At 45.8% G+C, this 20847-nt stretch overlaps 1 protein-coding gene across 1 annotated transcript; it reads left to right on the top strand.

Moving 5' to 3' along the window:
• The first annotated feature begins 183 nt into the window (after window positions 1–183).
• Window positions 184–20840, top strand: Plaat5 (phospholipase A and acyltransferase 5). The gene is made up of 6 exons (XM_055610626.1): window positions 184–355; window positions 789–885; window positions 1994–2102; window positions 15728–15836; window positions 18824–19086; window positions 20742–20840. The coding sequence occupies exons 1-6, from the start codon at window positions 208–210 to the stop codon at window positions 20838–20840; spliced, it is 825 nt and encodes a 274-aa protein (XP_055466601.1). The 5' UTR covers window positions 184–207.
• The last annotated feature ends 7 nt before the right edge of the window (window positions 20841–20847 follow it).

The following is a 20847-nucleotide window of genomic DNA, read 5'->3' as shown; positions in this document are numbered from 1 at the left end:
CGGCCCGCATCCCACCCCCTTCCCCGCGTGACTCTATTCCGCCCGTTCCGCCCCACGCGCCATCGCTGCCGTTTGAAGCGTCGCCTCCCCACCTCCCTGGTTCTTGCACGGTCTGCTCGGGCGCCCAGGATCCCTGGGCTCTCCAGACCTTGGACCGCTGCCATCTCCGACCTCTCCAGGCGCATCTTCTCTGCTGGCCGTAGCGGGATGGGCCTGAGCCCGGCAGCCAGCCGCAAGCACGGGATTCGCCACTTCAGGATCCCATGCCTGCGCCCCAAGCGCACCTTGAAGATCGTCAGTACCGGGCCAAGTGACACCCAACCTAAAACTGCACAGTCAACTGTGCCCCAGCCAGGTCTGCCTCTCTGGAGGGCTTTTTGGGTGGTTCTTATTGTTCTAGAGTCGCCCCCTCCCATAAATGGCTTGGCAGTTGCTTGCATCTAGACAAGCGCCCATCCTAATTTTATAGAGAGCTAAGCAGGAGCTGACACAGTTCTAATTCTTATTTATTTACTATATTTTTTGGAGAAGATAGGATCTTGCTAAGTAGCCCTGACTGGCCTGGAACTCAATATGTAGATCAGGCTGGCCTAGTACTCACAGAGACCCACCTGCCTCTCTGCCTGCAGAGTGCTGGGATTAGAGACCACCACACCTGGCTTCAGACACCATTCTAAACCAGAGCACGCTGCCCGTTTTTGGCTTGAGATGGTCCTTCTTGGGGTTCACTCCTTCCCCCAACAGAAGGCACTTGTGTATTAAATAACACCTCTTCCCTCCTGAATTAGAGTCAGCGAAGTCTCAAGCGCTGGCGGTCAAGCACTTGCCGAAGCAATTCAAGAAAGGCCGTGGCCTGTTTGAACAGGCCCGAAGCGTCCTGTGGAGGTAAGATTCTATGAAGACTGGGGCGATGGGTGCTGGAGCCTTTTTGAAGATCTGACTTAGAGGCTACGTTCTGCAGAATAAACATCCTCCCCATCTCCGAACCCACCTCCTTCAGGTGGTTTCTGTTTTAATCAGCCAACAGCAAACCAGTTAAGTAGAGCCTGCTGGGTAAGATTGAGCAAGGCTGCAGACCTGGTGGCTGTTGGTTTGTCCTGTTGAAGCACAAGGCCACTCTCCAGACTCATGAAAGTTTAGTGGGTTTGTAGCACAAACCAAGGAAAATTCAGGAGGCTTGTGCCTGGATATTAGGTTGGGGAAGGAAGAAGAGGTGGGAAGCTTTTTGCATTTTATTATAATCTCTTACATACTGTCTTCCCTCCTTTTAAAATTACTGTGCAAGTATCACTGGAAAAGGCATTTGAAGAGAACAATGTGCAAGTTAAAAAAATCGGAAAGCTCGATCAGAGCGGGAGGGGAGAATGAATAAAATAGTTTATTTGAGAATAAGTTCAAAGTGCAGTGCAGTGGGTACACCTTGTGGAAACACACAGTGTGTTACAGGGGGGTAGGAATGGAGAGGAGCATTTAGAATTGAAACGTGGAGAATGGAAACTGCTGTGAATAGATCACTTTTGGCCACAGGTTTAATAAATGATGGGACATTTAGGGACCAGCAGGAAGTTGGGTGTGGCTATCCAAGTTGAGCTGTCACTGAGCAGGTGTCTCCGTGAAGTAATCTTTGTGGCAGGCTGTCATGATCTTTGTGGAAGTTATGGCTTTGTGGAATTTCCAGAGGTAGCTTTTGTCAGCAGCCCTCGTCAGCAGCCCTTGCTCTGGCTGTCTTTTGTCTGGATTTGAGACCAGGGACTCCATTTTGAATGGGATGGCTCTCACCTACACACTCAGTTTTAAACAACTGGAGAAAACCAGCAAGCAGCCATTGTATTGCATGAAAGCGAATGTTTTCAAGGAGTCAGGTGTGCGGGTGTGTGGGGGAGGTGTCTTTCAATGACAAAACTGAGAGGTATCTTAAAAGAACAGATCCGAAGTGATCCATCACACAGACTTTTCCATGATGTTTAACAATGCAATTGCAAACCGTTTATAGACAGAAACTGGTAACTAAGATGGAGATCACATCCAACGAGAAGGGAACAGAGCTGATTCCAACATCTAAGTCGGAGATCGAAGAAACACTAAAAAATCAAGCCGCTGAGGTGCGTACCCCAAGAATTTATAGAACAAATGTTTTAGTCTCTTGGTGATTGAGCACTATATTGTATTTTACTATGTGTCTAATATCTGCACTGATTTGAGATATTGCTTATGTGTTTTTCAAGCAGCTTTCCTGAGGCATATTTAGCACATATTTAAATTCTGGATGTCTAATTTGCAATTAGACACTTTTTGCTCTTGTTAGAGCTGAAAAGAAAAGAGAAAAAAAAATGACAGGTTCCTGGGAAAAAGCTGACATGAGATTACCCCTTAGAAGACCTTTATTAGGAGAATAATAATAAAGGTCACAACATGGGGGAGGGGCAGCAGCAGGCCTTGGAGTTAGGAGAGCAGGAGAGCAAGAGGCATAGTGTCTCTGAACAGCCGCATGGCGGGGCCTTGGAGGGACAGAACACTCGCCCTTCACATCCTGAGAACAAAGGGGTTTCTGACTCTTACAGGTTTTGGAGGTGTGTGCATGTGTGTGTGGGCAAGCTTCATATCACATGATCTATTCTGGCCATGTCACTGTACCAAAGGGCATGGTGATAGGCATCAGGTAGGACTGTGAGTTTATCCTGCAGGTGGGGGTGGGGTTGGTGGAGGGCTATATGGGCACAAAACAACATACTTTCTTATCAGCTCTCTGTCTCAGAGAGAGCTGCAGGGAGGAGTGGTCTGGCGTGTGTGTGTGTGTAAGAGAGAGAGAGACAAATGAACATGCACGAGCCAGCAAAAGGCGGGGGGTGTCTGTGATCTAGAAGATACGTGAATAGAATTTCAACAATTTTGGGTGCTCATAAGAAAAAAAAAAGAATTTCGAGACCTTTGCCACAACTGAGGCAACAATTGAGGCTTTTTTTTTTTTTTTTTTTTTTTTAATGTCTATAATCTGTTCCCTGTTTCCACCACATCTCCATCTTCAGGCAGCAACCAGAATGCTTTCTGGCAACTGTAGATTAGTTTGCATCTTGTAGAGACTTAGCAAGTGAGGCCATAGTACATGTACTTTATTTTAAGAGATTATTACATTGATTGATTGTGTATGGGGATGTGAGCATGTGTCGGGGCCAGAGGACAACTTGAAGAAGTTGATCTCCTTCTACCATGTAGATTTTAGGATCAAACTTAGCTTGCCAGACTAGGTTGCAGTGCCCCGTTAATGCCCGCCTCCCTTCCCCAGAGCCATCTTTCTGGTCCTCCAGCAGTGGTTTTAGTGAGGTGGTCAGGGTCTTTTCACTATGACCTTGCCACCCTGTTCCTTTAAATGAGCTCTTTTGGAGAAGACCAATCCCAACAGACATGGGTTTTACTTTCTTACTACATAACATAAAAGTGTTCATTGAGTCTGTATATCAATTGCTTAGCGTTATAGAAATGTCATCCGTACTAACATTTTCACAGGATCAATGTCTCTTGTGCTACAACCAAAGAGAATTGGAGGCTCTTCTTAAAGACTCTTTCACAGGCCACTGCAAACATTTCTGCCAGAGTTGGAGATCTGTTCAAATGATACATCCAAGGACTGATTTACATTAGAAGAGAACAGAACCAGTTGGCAATAATTATGAATATTCATAAGTCCGTCATATTGTACAATGCAAACACTCAGTTGAGCCCTTAAGGCAGATTTGTTTTTCAGTAATATGGGGCAGATAGTTATTGCTGCCTCTGTAGCTGCAGGGTGGCCAACTGCTTATAACACTAAAGATTCCTCTGAAACAATTGCAAAGACTTGTGCTTTGAAAGGTGAGCTCCAGAATTTCATGTGGTGACACAATGTCAGGACCTTGTAATTCCATATAACCATCAAAACTGGGGTCAAAGCAGAGGAAATCTAGGTGGGGAACATTGTGGCAGGGCATTCTCTGCAGGGCTTTGCCCAGCAGAGTCCAAAAGGGTGGCCTTGTTCTTGCACTCAATGTCTCCCATGACCCTTAACAGAAAAGGAAGAAACTATAAATGTATGTAACCACTGGATAAGCTGTGTGGCTGGCTCTTGGCTCCCCACACCGGCCTTGTATGATGTTCGTAATAGTCTGACTCAGGTTTCTATGTTTAGAGGATTATGGAAAGACTTACTGTGACCTATCACTTCAAGCCCTGTCTTCATCTGAGCCTGACAGAGTCTGCATCTCCATGGGTATCTTTATGGAATGCTTGTCCATCTGTCCCCAGTGTCATTCAACCCCCTGCTCTCACCCCCAGCCACTGTGAAGCTCTGTTCCCAGAGACCCCATCTTTTCCCAGGCCATCCATCATTTAAATCTGAGCTGGGCTGCTTCTACTAAACTAACTCACCTACTGCTTTACACAGCAGGAGTGAATGAAAGCCAAGAGAGAATGCATCTTGGTGTCCGATCTGTGAGGAACACCAGCTTCTTTACTTTTTCTTTTAAGAAACATATTTCTGTTTTTTGAGAATTTAATACATGTATACAATGTCTTTTGGCAATACCCATGCTCATGATTTTTTTTTTTTAAATAAATGCACTGAATCCAGTTAGTACTATTGGATGTGTGTAGGACCGTTTACATCCCTGACTGATGGCTGCTGGTGGAGCGAGATCCAGCTCTTTTCCTGAACTGAGGTCTTGATGTTTGCTGGACACAGATACAGTCCCGCCTCTACCCTCAACCCCATTCTCTCTCTTTTCCTTCCATTTTCTGTCTCCATATATCTGTTCTATGGTCATCCCCTGCTCACTCTGTGCATGTTACAACTGGAGATTCCTCATGATTGTCTACCACAAGTGAACCTAAGCTTTTGCTTCTGCAGGACCTTTGCCATGGATTGCCAGGACTGCTCCTTCCTGCTCTTGTAAACCCATAATAGTTATGCTCTTATAGATGTATGTATCCCCTCCAAAATTCACATGTCGAAGTCCTAACCCTCAGTGGTTGTTTTTGGAATAAGGGAATAGTTACTGTTAAATGAGGTCATGGGATAAGGCCCTGAGCTGCCATGATTGGTGTCTGTGAGAAGAAGCCCCAGGGAGCCCTCCCTCTCTTTATCCTCACCCCCATTCTTCATGGGCGCACACATAGGGAAAGTCATATGGGCACAGTGAGGTAGTGGCTGCCATAGCTAAAAGAAGGGGCATCAGAATGACGCTTGTCTTGCTCGACAGTCTGGAGGACGCAGAGCAGATTAACGTATGCTGCTAGAGGCATCCAGTCAGCGGAGTTCAGTCATGTCAGCTTGAGCAGACAAGTGTAAATACATAGCTCTCCCCATGAGAGAGGCCCCTCCTCATTCCTCTGTGTCAAGTCTTACTACTAGGTACAGTCTGGGCACTGGCCCAGCCTAGTGAGCTTCCCAGAACCTTCCACACTGTCTCCACACTCCTAGGCCTAGTGTGAGTAGTGTACATTGCAAGTATACTAGCTCAAACTGCCCCAGCCAAAAGCTTTCTTGGTTACTACCGAATTGGAATCACTCCTATCCCTCCAATCAAAACTCAGCCCTGGGTATCTGAAGGATTGACTCACTCATACCTGATCTGAAATCGGCCAAGCTTCTACCTAAAAGAGGCAGGCTAGATCTCACGTCAGACAGACATACAGCAAAAGAAGCTCACATGTCCAGGCCACATAACAAACGGCACAAAAGGCGAAGACAATACATTTCCCTACCCCTGTCCAAATCCTCTAGTCCTGTAGAAATGTTCTTCCATGAGAATTACTGAGGTGAACCCTACAGCACAGAATGTAAAAGAACAACCACGAGCATGATCAGAGAATTCAAGAAGTTTAAAGCCCCTCAGTGAACTTGAAGAACACAGAAATAAACTCCTGAGTGATGCCCAGGAAAACAAACATACAGCTGAATGAAACAAAGGCAACTCAGGAGCTAAAACCTTGACCCAGAAGAGGAAGAAACATACTGAAGGGAACAAAAGCTGAAATGAAGATGCAATTGAAAAGCCGCAAGGCCCCACCCTTCCTCAAGGCGGTTTTGATCTTGAACCTTCCTGCCGTCATTTCTGTGAAAACATTGCTGGTGATCAACTCTCTCTGCTGCCTTAATCTCTCTGCCAGAGCCTCACCACCAGACTTAACGTGTGTGCTGTTGTCTTTCCTGCTGGGAAAGGTCCTTTCTGAGCCCCTTACCTTTTTTTTATTATCCGTGCCTTGGGCCTTGTCTGCCCACTACCTTGTCTCTGGCTTCTCACCTTCCATCTTCTGTAGGAGAAAACCCTTCACCTTTACCCACCTGCTGGGGTCATCTTCCAGATAGGCCCGTAGTGTTCTTCTTGCCTTTGAGATCTCAACCTGCATCTTGTAAGACTCCTGACTGACCATATGACCATGCTGTATCACTCTGTCCGTGAGATTGCAAAACTTTTTCATGCCTGCTTTTAGGTAAGAGCCAAGGAGGACTCCGCATAGGAGCTGGGCAGTGCTGGGCTCTTTTTGTGCATATGTGTATTGTATATGTGTGTGTATGTCTTGTTTCAAGGACTCTGTACCTGCCAGTCACTCTATAGTGGTTCCTGTTTATTATTACCAATAGGCAAGCAGTACCCACGGCATGGATATGTGAGCAAGGGAGACTTGCGTTCCAGGTGGGATAGGACAAGAAGGTACAAGAGTTCATCACACTCTTCACAATGGCAGGAAATACAAGATTTAGCAATTGTTAATTTACAGCATTTTTCACTTAATAATTTTGGACCACAGTGGATGATTGTGGATAATTGAAACTGAAGAAGACAGAGTGAGGACAAGAGGCATGGGTCTTGCCTCAGAGGGATTAAGAGTGTAGTCTGTAGTCAAGTGTGTGAGAACCTAGCCCAGGGACACAGAGTCAGGTCCCCCAAATACTGTGTCCTCAGTGGAAGCGCTTACATGACATCTTATCAGTGGCAGAACAAAGAAAAAAATTTTACCATATACAGTGGTAGGGCCTGTGGGCAAGCGGTTACAGCAAAGCTGGGAACATTCCGCTAGAGGTTTCAGATGCTGTCTGGTGACAGTCTCGGCACTTGGACCAGTGAAAGCTACTGTTCTTTAAAGAATACATTGTAAGGTTTTGATAGTCACAAGAATGTCAGGTCAGACACGGGTCTGGCTTTCAGAGGGACTAAAAATATCTCAAGGTTGTTTGGCTCTGGTTTACAGCATTTTAATCCTCTACAACCATGAAGTTTCCTCATTTGCCTTGTGGAATCTTTAATACAGGTGAAGCTCCCATCCCTCTCTCCCTCCCTCATCTCTCTGCATCTCTCTTTTGGAAGCTTCCTTTCATGTTCCTAGGTAGTGATTTTTTTTCTCCTAGCACCCAAACACTACTCTGATATCACTTACTGGTTAAAGAGTCAGTATGCTTTGAAAAAAATGGACTAGGGGCCTTGGATTTGGTTCTCCTAGAGTTAAAAGTGACACTCTTACTTTGCTGCCCTGCTCTTGCCACCTGCCACCTGCCCAAGGCAGGAACAAACTTTCCACCCACTTCCTTGTTCTATGCCCCCTTGATTTATGATGCCTTTAGAATCTGGGCATGCTACAGAAGACTGGGTTTTCTCTTTGGGTGCCTGTTTCTGGGAGAAGCACCAAAACTGGGTTGCCAGCCTATGCAAACAAATTAAGCAGCAGATGGCTGAAGGTGTCTGAAATGACAGTGTATTCCAGAGCAGGACAGAATCAGAGAAGGAGTCAGGGTAAGGTACCGAGAAATTGAACAGTGGGACGTTGGTTGGGGTTGGAGGCCACTTGGGAGGGTAGGTATAAGTTCCTGCTGTTCACAAAAAGCCGGGAAGTGAGAGAGTTAGGAGAGGGAGCAATGGGACCCTGGATTGAGCATGATAACTCCAAATGACTCCCAAGTCTGTGTGAGACTTCACTCTCCACTTTACTGGACTGTCCAGTGACAAAGTCCCAAATGAAAACATCTCCCCAGAACTCAGGAAAACTTGTTTAATGAGCATAGGGGCTTTATCTGCACGTATCTATGTGTGCCATGCACATGCAGTGCCTGCGGAGCCCAGAAGACTGCGCTGGATACCCTGAGCTGCAGTTATAGGTAGCTGTGAGCTGCCATTGAATGATGCGAACTGAACCTGGGTCCTCTGGATTAGTGGGGAATGGGAATGCTCGAAACCACTAAGCCATCTCTCCGGCTCCCCAAGACAGGGTCTTAAAGCTCTCAGGGTTTCTCTTCTCCTTTCTGACTCCGTGTTTCCTGGGCCACAAGGCTTGTTCAACGTCCTTGAGGTTTGGAGTGGGATTTCCTTAGCTCATCTTCTGGTGTAGCCTTGGTCAGTGAGCATTGTGTTGTTGTCGTCTAGGCATCTGTTCCAGGAAAGCCAATCAGGATCCTTTCTGCCTGCGGCCATGATGTTGTGCCATCTGTGGGAATGAAACAGCCTAGTTGCCCAGAAGTGAGTGGTGTTTTTGTTGGTAGGGCAGTAGGTTCCTAGAAAGAACATCTCTGACACCTAATGGATCAATAGTCTGGATGGTGGGTTGTGTCACGGGGCAAGACTCAGGTCCTCAGGTCTCCCTGCTTGGGTGCAGTGACACAGAGTTAGCAGTTTGTCCAGAGGTGACACAGTAGCTTAGCTACCGCATACCACTGTGGTCAGCCTTCTCACCCTGGTCAGAGCTAGGAAAGTGGAAGCTGATTACATTGACTTTCTATGCCTGTCTTTATACATGTGCTTGTTCTCTGTCCACAGGTGCCAGCAATAGCCACTTCCCTTCTTTTATTGCTCCCTACTTTCCCCTTTCCTTCCCATCTTCTCTCCCTCCCCCATCTTCTACCTCCCCCTACTCTTCCTCCTCTTCTTTCCTCTTCCTGTCCAGTGTCAAGACTTAGATTAGATTATTAATGGCCTTTAGGCTGCAGTATCAATGAAAATGGGCTCAAAGTCTTCCATATGTCTAAGTATAGAAGAATGGAACTCGCCTCAGCTTAGTGTTTGTCTGTCCTCTCAAGTACGTTACATCCACTAAGTTCTCCTCTTATTTATGAGCAAAGAGAAAAATAGAAAATCCATGTATCAACAATCTGTATAGAACTAAAAGCAATTCCTCACTTGCAGCAGTATATGAAAGTTTTGAATTTGTGTTGACTTTTAAAAGACATTCAAAAATTCTGTTGTTGGGGCTGGAAAGATGGATTGCTGGTTAAGGGCACTTGCTGCTCTTGTAGAGGACCCAGGTTCAGTTCCTAGAACCCATACCAGTTGACTTATAACTGCCTGTAACTCCAGTTCTAGGAGACCTAGCTCCCTCTTCTGGCCTCTGCAGGCACTGCACACACATGGTGCAATACAGTCCAGTAGGTGCACACATACACAAGAAATAAAAAGAAATACTGTTGTCCAGTCACTTTGCCATTCATCAAGACAAAGGCATCTGGGTGAAAATGGTTCTGTCAATATTGAGTCTCAAAGAGAATCTTTATTAATTTATCGTTTATTCTTTTTCAAAGAGTTCCCTCTGCTCTTGGCTTGCTCTTTGCAGCTCTCTGCCCTGTCCCACTCCCCATGACTCTGGACCATCTCTTATATGCTATTTTCAAAGTCCTTAGCTCTCATTCTCTTTATATAGTACTCTCTCCTGGGCTTCAGGGAGGGGTTATAGCTATATATTTTTATTTCTGGTCCTATAACCAAGGAAAATGAAACCCTTATGGTGTGTGTATTACATTTCTTATTTTTGAGATTATAATATAATTACATCATTTCCCCCTACTCTTTCCTCCCCTAAGACCTCCTATGTGACCCTCTCACTCCCTTTCAATTCATGGCCTCTTTTTCTTTAATTGTTATATATATTAATATAATATATTATTATATATTAATATATTATATTATATATTATATTATAATAACATAATATATATTAATTCCTAAATATACAAATACAACCTGCTTAGCCTGTACAATATTACTTGTATGTATATGTTTTCAGGGCTGAATATTTGGGGATTGGATAATGAGTCAGGGTGCTCTTCCTTGGGGAAGACTATTTCTTCTTTTCTCAGCATTCCTGACTTGCCTATAGCTCACTGTCTGGGCTGAAGTCTCCTGGGCTGTCCTCTGTCCTCATTCATTTGTCTGTTGGTGTCCTCCTTGTTCAGGTCATGCTTAAGCAGCCATGTTGGTGAAACTATGATTCTGAACATCGGGTGCAGAACTTGTACTGCCGCTGTGTCTGTTGGGACTGGGCTTTACACTGCTACAGTCTCATCAGCTGTGATTTTCTGTAATGGTCTCATTCTGATGGAAAGAGGTATTTCCTTGATGAGGGATGAGATCACTTATTTGTGGGTATAATTATATTTATATTTAAAATGTGCTTAAGTGATTATGCTGGCTTAGCAAAGTGGCAGTTGTAGGTTTTCATTCAAGATATGACTTGAAAGCCTCCTCCGTGAAGAGGATCACTGTTTAGGGTAACGGAAGGCACTGTGCAAGCTTTTAAATGAGGGAAACCACCAACAGTCTTACCCAGCTCTGCTGCCTGTGAGCCACAATGACCTGCCTGGCATGAAAATCCCAAGGGTGAAGTAGTGGCATACACTGCTTGGAGGTAACCAACAGCTCTGTAATTGGACTGAAGGGGATGTCCTGGATCTTGAAATTATTTTTAATGTAATCCTTTCTTTTAAAAAGTTTTTCCTTTTATTGACAATAGAGTCCTTTCTCACACACTATGTCCCGATTACAATTTTCCCTCCCTCTACTCCCAGTTCCTTCCCCCCTCCCCTCCCATCCAGATTCTCTCCATTTTTGTCTTTCATTGGAAAAGAACAGGCGTCTAAGAGATAACCGCAAAACATAACAAAATATAATAAAATAAAACAAAACTCCAAACCCTGTCAAATTGAAAGTTGGACAAGGCAAATGAACAGAAGGAAAAGAGCCAAAAAGAAGGCGCAAGAATCAGAGACCCACTCATTTACACACTCAGGAGTCCCATGAATATTCTAAGCCGGGAACCATAATAGATATGCAGAGGACCCGATGGATTCAGACATGTGTTGCCTCTGAGCTTGCTGCTTCTGTCTCTGAGTTCATACGAGCTTTGCTCAGTTGGTTTAGAGGGCCTTGTTCTCCTGTTGTCCTCTATCCCCTCTGACTCTTACATTCTTTCCTCCTTCTTTCACAGGGGTTCCCTCAGCTCTGAGGGGAGGAATTTGATGGAGAGGTTGAAATCCATTTTTTAAAATAGGAGTCTGCTTTTGAAACCTGGCTTGGGCTGCTCTCTAGTGGCCAGTCCCTTGTCATTGCATTTCTCCTTCAAGGAGAAAAGGAGAGCTGGTTCTGTTGGGAACTAACTAGTTCTGTCTGGGACCGGTTAAACGAACCTTGTGAACCTCTTTGAATCCTTCAGCTCCAGTTCCTGCAGTGAAGCGTGGTGCAGGCCGTGTGCCGTGTGTCTAGAAAAAGGCGTTCCTCCGGTAAGCAGGCTTTGTGGAACAGATAGGAAGGTCTCAGCACATCCTCTTCCCACAAAGCCAACATAAAGCTAGGAGGAACTGCCCAGATAGCACTTTAAAGGGTCTAAAAATCTGAGCGAAAGCATGTGACACATTGCAGAGTATTTATTATTAATTAAAAAATGTTTTATGTGTATGGTTGTTTTGTCTGTTTGTATGTCACCATGTTCGTACCTGATGCTTGAGGAGGTCAGAAGAGGGCACTGCATGTCCTGGAATTGGAGTTATGGATAGTTGTGATTCTCTGTGTGGGTTCTAGGAACAACCTGGGTCCTCTGTAAGAACGAAGTGCTCTTTTTTTTTTTAAAAAAGAAAAATAATTTAGTTTTATTTTATGTGCATTAGTGTAAAGATGTCAGAGATCTCTGAAATTATAGACAGTAATGAGCTGCCATGTGGGTGCTGGGAATCGAATCCGGATCCTTTGGGAAGAGCAGACAGTGTTCTTAACCTCTGAGCCATCTCTCCAGCCTGAATGAAATGCTCTTAACTACTGAGCCATCTCTTTAGCCCCGTGAACAAATTTTTTAAAATTTGTTTTTATTTTTTATGTATATGATTGTTTGCATGTATGTCTATACGTCATGTGTGTGCCATAAAGCAGTAAGTGCTTTATGCTCAGGGATGCCAGAAGAGGGTACTGGAGTTATAGACAGTTGTAGGCCACTATGTGGATGTTGGGAACTGAACCTTTGAAAGAGCAGTAAGTGCTCTTAACTGCTAAGCCATCTCTCCAGCTCTCACATCGAGAAATATTAAAGTTCAAGATGGATTCCACTGAAAGAACAGTGGAAGGCTGTTGTGCTTCAGAGCACCCTTGGTGGATGGGACTCTCTTGGAGGGTCTGTTTACCATGGCTGCAGAGAGGCTGATTATCTGCAGCACAGGGTGGATGATTCCATTCCCAGTGATGTCACTGAAGGCAGCAGTTATTTCCGTGGCACAGAAGCATGGCCAGAAGTTGCAATACTGACTAGCATAAGCAATAGCCCAACCAACCAGCCAGAGATGTATAATGTGAGAGCTGAAGAGGATCTTGGGAAGGCCACACATCTCATCAGCTGCACCGGAAGGTGTGCGCAAGGCTGGCACACACATTCGGGAGGGACCCAGGGGCCCTGATGAGTCTGTTACTGCTGAGTGAACAGTGGGACTTGTAAGCACAGAGAGCAGAAATCGACACAGACGTAAGCACTTCTGGAACTTTGAGGGAATCCTCCAAGTCATGCAGAAATCCATCCATAAAAGACAAAGCTTTACTTGCTTAAGGTATGGCTGATCCTCAGTCATGGGTGGGCCATGCTGATCCTGGAAGTCAGGCTGTAGAAGCAAGCGGTAGGGGAGAAGAAACCTTAATCAGATACATAAATGGTTTGTGTGGGCCATTAAACAATAACAACCCTACTTGGGGAGGAGAATCAGAATCCAGAAAAGGGAAAATGGATGCAACAGAAAATCATTATGAAAAGTGAAGTAAACCAGATTTAGAAAGATGAACAATGGAACACATGTTTTCTCTCATGCATGTGTAAAGCTTAGATTTAGAAGTGTGTGTGTGTGTGTGTGTGTGTGTGTGAGAGAGAGAGAGAGAGAGAGAGAGGTGGGGACAGGACAGGAAGAGATCTTAAGAAGAGATGAAGGCAATGAAACACATATACAGGAAAGTGGAAGCAGGTGAAGCCTGGCAGGGGCAGGAGAGGGCACTGGGCAAAGGGAAGAAAGGAGAAAAGATGTATGAAGAAGTGTCAGATCCCCTGGAATTGGAATTGCTGTTGGAGCTGCCCGATGTGGGCACTGGGAATCAAAGCCAGGTCCTCAGCAAGAGCAGTGAGCACTTTTACTGCCGAGCCACTGCTCCAGCCCCTCTGTCTGTAAATTCTTGCTCTGGCAAATAAATGGCGGAGAAACATGTACATTTATTTGGGGGAGGAGCAATGGCAGTACAGAATGGATGGGAGTGTGGGATAGCTCACGCCTCTCTTGGCTCTTGACCTCCAAGGCTGGGCAGCAGTGAGCAGAGCTGTTCCCAGCATCACTCCCTGATACACTCAGAGGATAGGGCGGCTGTCCCGGAGAAAGAGCTTAGATTAGAAATCTTAGGTTAAAGAGTTGATTGCTGGAATAGGAAAAAAATTAAGGAACTTTGGTGATTGCAGGGAATCAGTTCTTGGGGAAGCTTAGAGCTTTGACACATGTGTGTCATGTGAGTACATTTGGCTCTCATGGAACCACAGGTATTTGTATAATCTCAGCAGGTTGCTTACATGTGCACACGCAGGAGCATTTACGCTGCCCCCCTCTCCTTTACCTCTCCCTCCCTCCCTCCCTCTCTCATGCTCATGTTCAGTAACCTGCCCGATTGTGTCATGCCTTCACATCATGTTCCCTCAGACACAGTGAACATTCTTAACATTGCTCTGCCTCTGCCGCCATGAATGTCTCAGTCCAAGCTGCATCCCCACCGACCAGCACAGCAATGGTTGGCATGGATGAAGTGCCCGACACATATTTTATTATTAGTTTCTTTTTGGCATTTTGAGGTAGGGTCTCTCTAGGTATTCCCGCTTGTCCTGGGACTTACCGTGTCAGCGCCTCATGTCGTGTTGAGTCCCAACCATAAAATACTGTTTGTTGCTACTTCATCACTTTAATTTTGATACTGTTATGAATCATAATGTAAATATTTGATATTCGGATGGTCTTGGAGGGACCCCCCCATTTGACCTCAAGGGGGTGGAGACCCAAAGGTTGAGAATCGTACTATGCAGTCCAGGCTGGCTGCCCTTGAACTCATAGGGACCCATCAGTCTCTGCCTCCCAAATGCTGGGATTAAAGACATGCATCACCGTGTCCAGCTTGTATTATTTAAAAATGAAGTTTATTCAGTGTGTCCTCATGTGGTGTGTATGTGTGCTTGTGTGCTTGTGTACATGTGTGTATGTATGCCACAGTGCATATGTGAAGGTTAGAGGACAACCTTGTGGGAGTCTGTTCTGGCCTTTCACCATACGAGTCCTGGGGATTGAGCTCAAGCTTTGGTGGGAAGTGCCTTTACCCACTGAGCCATCCCACCAGCCAACAGTAAATATTTTTTAATGACGTGAATGCACTTCATATTTGTAAGGTTGTACTTGCTCTTCAGAGGTGTTCGTTCTCATTCTCTTCTGCAAACACGCACAGATGCACAGACATTTTCTTTCTCGTGCGCATACCATCTCTTACACACTCACAAACACGTACTTCTACACTCATAATTCACAACCCCACCTGGCCCCCACTCCTATACTTTCACATGCTTCATGTCCTCACAATTCACACCTATACATACTCATATACATCTTCATCCCCTGTACTCACACACTCACAACTCCCACACGTTCACCATCATCCCTATTCACACACATACAGACTGACACCCAGACACAGTTGCACATGTACGTAATCACACACAAATACACACAGAGACACTCACAGACCTTGTTAGGTGAACATTCTCTTTCCTCGTGGCCTCTTTGAGAGACAGTGAATCAATATTCTGAGTCCAGCCAGGAGTCTGAACCCACACAGTAGGCTGAAATGCAGGAGGGTTAGGATCTCTGAAACTGTGATAGAAGTCTTGTCTGTAAAGTGTGGGGGCTGTAGGGCCTCCCAGGGCTGAGGGAGAGTCCCTAGAGAGGGACACGCTTGGGAGAGGTTCAGCCCTTGTTAGAGGAAGGGCCTCTGGTCGGACTGCAAAGAGGCTGGTGCTGAGGCTGGCGCTGAGGATTCTGGGTGAAGGCAGAGGTCCACACACCTAGTTAGCGACCGGTACCCTGCTTGTCTCCCTGAGACTGCACGAGGCTCTTTCCTCTTGCACTGCTTTTCCAGCACCCACTGCTTTGAGAGCTTGATTCGCTCACTCCCAAGGAGAAGTGCTAGAAGGAGTTCAGGCACTTGCTGCAGGGAATGCGTTGGTGCATTCAGAGCTGAGAGTCAGAACACTGACCACTAACACACACAGCTCCAATGCTGTGACGCGGGCATCCTGTGGTTTTCTGGTGAAGAGAGGTCAAGTTGGATTTTTTTTTTCCAAGTGATGGGCCACAGCAAGGGGGTCTATGTGTAGGCCAAGCTGTGGCTCTGCTCTTGCTTGGACGTGTGTGGCTTATCTCTTTCTTGCTCTCTTCCCATCACAGGGTGAATCAGTACCCAGACCTGGAGACCTGATTGAGATTTTCCGAGTTGGCTATGAACACTGGGCCATCTACGTGGAAAATGATTGTGTGGTTCACCTGGCTCCCCCGAGTAAGAGTGGATACACTGTTGAGATACTGATATAGAAGTTAGCAGAGTGGGCAGGAGGGACAGTCAACCACTGTGGTCCTCAGCCACTGCCCTTCAGCAAGAAAGCAGCCCTGCACTTTTGTTTATTAGTAAGCACCAGGTATCCAGTGCCAAGTATGACAGGAGGCTAGAGTGTCCCTAAAATCCCCTTCGACCTTTGGCTCTGATGCCAGTCATTTAGCATCCTTCACCGTGTTTTTGAAGACACATGGTTCTCAATCTTCCTAATGCTGTGACCCTCATGTTGTGGTGACCGTCCTCCACAACCATAAAATTTATTTTTGTTGCTACTTCATAACTGTAATTTTGTTACTGTTATGAATTGGAATGTAATTGTAATGTGTTTTCTGATGGCCTTAGGTGACCCCTGTGAAAGGGTTGTTTGACCCCCCAAAGAGGTTATAACCCACAGTTTTAAGAATAATGGCCCTAAATGTTCTCCTGGTCCTTATTTCATTTCTTACAGTTTTGATTGGATTCAGGGCCTTTTAAAGTAAAGTGGAGATTTGATGAGGGACCAGATGGTGAAAATAGAGATTACACAGGAATGTGAAACAACTTAAAATTGTATGTGGTCTAGAACCGCTGCTCATCGTGGCCATCTCAGGAGACTGGGCCCGGAGGTGGGGTGGGGTGGGAAGGTGGCAGAGGGATGATCTGATGCCTTTTGAAGTTTGTGTCCTGTGCAGCTCTTGCTGGCTCAAAGTGGAATCACGGAAGGACATTGCCAAGGTCTTTGATTTGCAGCTTTGATTCCTGTGGGTTTTCCCTTGGGCTCTATCTCCCATCTTGCTAAGACCTTTCTGCAGAGGAAGGTTCCTTTCTTTCCCCTTTCTTCTCTTCTCAGTATCCATTTTCCATTTAGGAGCCTAATCAAAGTGAGGGGAGGTTCTAGGAGGAGCCGAGGAAGGAGAAAGAATATGACCAAAATATATCATATGAAATCTTCAAAGGATAAGTAAAAACATTAAACCATCGTCTATGAAAAAAACCCATCTCCATCTCATTTCTGCAGCTTGTGTCCAGAAATGCCCCATTTGTATAAGTGAAGAGATGGTTAGCAGTGATCCCCTTCCCTACCAGCTCATCTCTAAAAGAAACACCTGCCACCTCTCTGCTTGTTCATGATAATAGTGGTTCAATAATGCACTCCCCTTTTGTGGCCACTGCAGGGGCAAAGTACGGCTGCTAGCGGGGTAAATTAATTTTTGTGAAACCAGTAGATTTTCTTTGGAACACATAAGAATAAAATAAGGGATTTTTTTCCCCGTCTTGGGCAGCTTGGAAAGAGACATACATACTACGTACAGTCATGCAGGTGGCTCCAGCATCGAGAAATAATAAAAAGTTCTGTCCTTAACCAGTATCACAGTGGTAGATATTTGTGGGATGCGGTGCAAATCAGCTTTGCAATGTGTAATGGCCACGTACAGGTCCTCAGCCTAGCCATGTCCTTTAATATCGTTTTCTTTTCTTTGTGTGTGTACATTTATGCCATGGTCTCCGGGTGTATGTGTGTTTTCAGGCATTCACATATACATCAGGTGTCTTTCTTGATCACTCTTTCTCTGAACCTTACAGCTCCCCAATCCTGGCCACTCTAGATAGCTGTCTAACCCTGGGGATCCTCATTTCCTGAGGATCCTCATCTTTTCCTCTCAGGTATTGGGATCACAGGTAGCTGCCTCTCTTGCTTGGATTTTTCATGGTTTCTGAGGATCTAAACTTTATTTTTTGACCTCCCCCCCCCTTTTTTTTTATTTGGTTTCTTTAGGTAGCCCTGGCTGTCCTAGAACTCTGGATTCACTCTGTAAGCCAGGCTGGTCTTGAACTCAGAGATCCACCTGCCCCTGCCTCCCGAGTGCTGGGGACCTTTATCTTCATGCTTGTGGGGCAAATGCTCTACCTACTGAGCCTCCCTCCAGCCCTTTCATCTCTTTTTGATGAGAATATTGAAAATCATCTCTTGCAGCTAGTTTTTTTTAGTGGCCACCCATGTGGCCTCAGACAGGTTCCCTCTTGGAGTTTTCATGTCTTCTAAACACTGAGTGTGAGAGAAGGCAGCGGCTTTCAAATGTTTTTTTTTCCTGAAGCTGCAGAGCCCCTCCCTGGTGGTAAACCTCAATGAAAAGCCCTATATTTGAATAGTAATGAGCACCAAGCGGCTCTAAGTGGATGCTGGTAGAAATGGCCACCAGAGTTCCAAATACCAGCTCTACTATACCCTTGTAAGTGGCTGAGAGAAAGGCATGCTATGGAACCACTTTATTATGTACACGACAGAGCCTTACGGGGTGACACACAGAGGTTGGAGATTAGTGACATCTGTTTAGGAAACAAGACTCAACTTCTAAGACAGGGTCAGACCGATGCAATCTAGTCCAGGGCCACTTGATGTTTCCAAAGTTACTGGTAATAGATTCTGCTGGAGGTGAACAGAGCATGTACCTTAGGACGAAAGATTGCTCGGGAGGGGGTCCTGCCTCAGTTGCTAAGGTGCCTCCCACACAAACATGAGGTTCTGAGTTTAGATCCCCAGCAGTCATGCAAAAATCTGTGTATGGTAGAGACAGGGGATTCCCAGAGCCCACTGTCCAGCCTGTCTAGCCAACAAGTGACCTGTTGACTCAGCGAGAGACCAGGTCTCAGAAAGTGCAATGGAAGTGGTTGAGGAGGATTATTGAGATTGACCTCTGACCTCTACACTGCACGCACACCCACATGCATGTGCACACCCATCCACCCATGTGTGTCCCTCCTACCTCCACCCCAAGAACAGTATTTTTCTGGAAAGTTGGTCCTCCATCCTCCATCTGCTATAACTCCCTCTCCTCTGCCAAGTTCTAAGACTCTCACGGGAGGTGGCTTTATGAAGGTCTGCGGCAGGGCCAGCGATTCTGGCCCCCTCAGCCCCTGAGGCATTCTGACTTTTGGCTCTTGCTCCCCAGGCGAGGAGTTCGAGGTGGGCAGCATCACCTCTGTCTTCAGCAACCAGGCCATAGTGAAGTACAGCCGGCTGGAGGATGTGCTGCATGGCTGCCCTTGGAAGGTCAACAACAAGCTGGACGAGACATACCTGCCCCTGCCGGTGGACAAGATCATCCAGCGCACAAAAAACATGATCAACAAGATAGTGCAGTACAGCCTGATTGAGGGGAACTGCGAGCACTTTGTCAATGACCTCAGATACGGCGTGCCCAGGAGCCAGCAGGTGTGTTCCCACGCGCCCTCAGCGTCTCCTCACCGTGCTTTGCTGAGCTTTGTCGGGCTGTCTTTGGTCAGCTTGGCAGATGCCGATTTCCTGATCCTGTTTGTTGTGCTGTGCTAATGTGAAGGAGTCTTACACCATTAGGAGCACCACCCACTGGAATCTCAGCAGCTCCTTCAGTTGCTTTATTTTGAAACTTTTCCTCCCTTTCCTTACAAATGGGGTATAGTTCAAAGTATAGATCACTTAGCTTTCAGAACTGAGAACCAGTTGCCTGTGTGCTACATCTGGGGTATGTATTATTATCTTAAAATTTAAGTTACTATGAGACTTTTCTAAACTTGGAGACTGTAGAAAATTTATGTAGAAATATCTAGGTTTTTGGTCTTTCTTTAAGCCATTGATCAGGTCACCGAGCTGGCATTCCTGTCCTGATCCTCTGCTGGGCCAACTGGTGGCTCTGTGCTGTGTGTTGCACATGGAAGTGCCATCTTTCAGCTTTTGTCACATCAGCTGCCTGGCTCACACTGTGTGCTGGGCATAGATATGCCAACTCCCAGCTCTGGTCATATTACCTGCCTGGCTCACCCTGTGTCCGGCTTTGTAACCCTCCTCCTCCCCGAGGCGGCCCAGTGACAAAAATACAACACATTTGTAAAATAGCCTGTATTTGGCCCTGTAATCCCCCTCCTGTCCCAGGCAGCCCAGTGATAAACATAAAACATATAGTCTTATAAAAAACTTCATTAGCAGAAGACATGCAACTCTTTTAAACATATATATATTTAAAAACATATATATATACATATATGTATATGTATATATATGTATATACATATATACATATATACATATATACATATATATGAATGTATATATATATATATGTATATATATATATGTATATATATAGCCCTAAAGGTTAAAGGTGAGACATCATTTTCTGTTTTTTTTTTTTTTCTTCTCCTGTGATTTTTATCTTTTCTGCAGAGTTGGGTCAAATCTCTCTATTATTCACCTCTCAGCAGCACCCATCTCTCCCTCCCCCACCCTGCATTTCCTCTGTCCACTTTCTTTTCCTCCTCCTCTGTGTCCTCTGTTTGCCTGTGCTTTGGTCTTGTGAGACTTTGTAGCTTGGTGGGCTCCAGTATGAAGGAGCTCCCACCCCATGAGCATTTGCATGTGAATAAACACCCCATACTAGAGGGCGCGATAAGAGGTCCTCTGAAGACCTATGGGCTCAGAGTCATGAGGTTCGAGCTAAGTGTGAAGGTTGATTCTTGTGTAGTTGTGCCCAAGTGAGTTCTCCTCCCTGGCTCTTGGAATCTCTTTCTGCTCAGTGGCTGCAGATTATCGCATGTACTCCGGAGGCAGGCTCTATGCTGAATGGCTCCCAGGAAAGAAAAAAGGCCAGAGTCTCCATGGCTCGGGGAAAGGGAGCCTGCTCTGCCTTGGGCGCCTGTCTTCAGATGCCCCCTTTGCTGAGACTCTGGAAACTTTAGGGATGTGGGTGATGTAGGAGAGAGCAGATGACTCGTCTCCTGCCTAGGAGCAGACTCCAGGCAGGCTGGGTCCTGAAGGGAAAGTGTGGGGCATGAGCAGGGAAGGGCCAGCCTGTATTTGGTACCCACTATCCCATGTACCACTGTGCTTTGCAGGTGGAGCACGTTCTGGTGGAGGGAGCGAAGGCTGCAGGCGCCGTCATCTCAGCAGTAATGGATGGCATAAAACCCAAGCCCAAGTCTATAACTGCCTGAAGGTGCT

This window comes from Psammomys obesus, unplaced genomic scaffold, assembly GCF_907164565.1.
Source record: "Psammomys obesus unplaced genomic scaffold, mPsaObe1.curated_primary_1811, whole genome shotgun sequence".
Taxonomy (NCBI): domain Eukaryota; kingdom Metazoa; phylum Chordata; class Mammalia; order Rodentia; family Muridae; genus Psammomys; species Psammomys obesus.
This window is presented reverse-complemented; position numbering and strand designations above follow the sequence as displayed.

Excerpts from the sequence above, each read along its gene's own strand:
- Plaat5 (XM_055610626.1), top strand. The coding sequence starts at position 208 with ATGGGCCTGAGCCCGGCAGCCAGCCGCAAGCACGGGATTCGCCACTTC. Across the intron at positions 886-1,993 it reads GCCCGAAGCGTCCTGTGGAG|ACAGAAACTGGTAACTAAGA; the intron begins GTAAGATTCTAT and ends AACCGTTTATAG. Across the intron at positions 2,103-15,727 it reads TAAAAAATCAAGCCGCTGAG|GGTGAATCAGTACCCAGACC; the intron begins GTGCGTACCCCA and ends TTCCCATCACAG.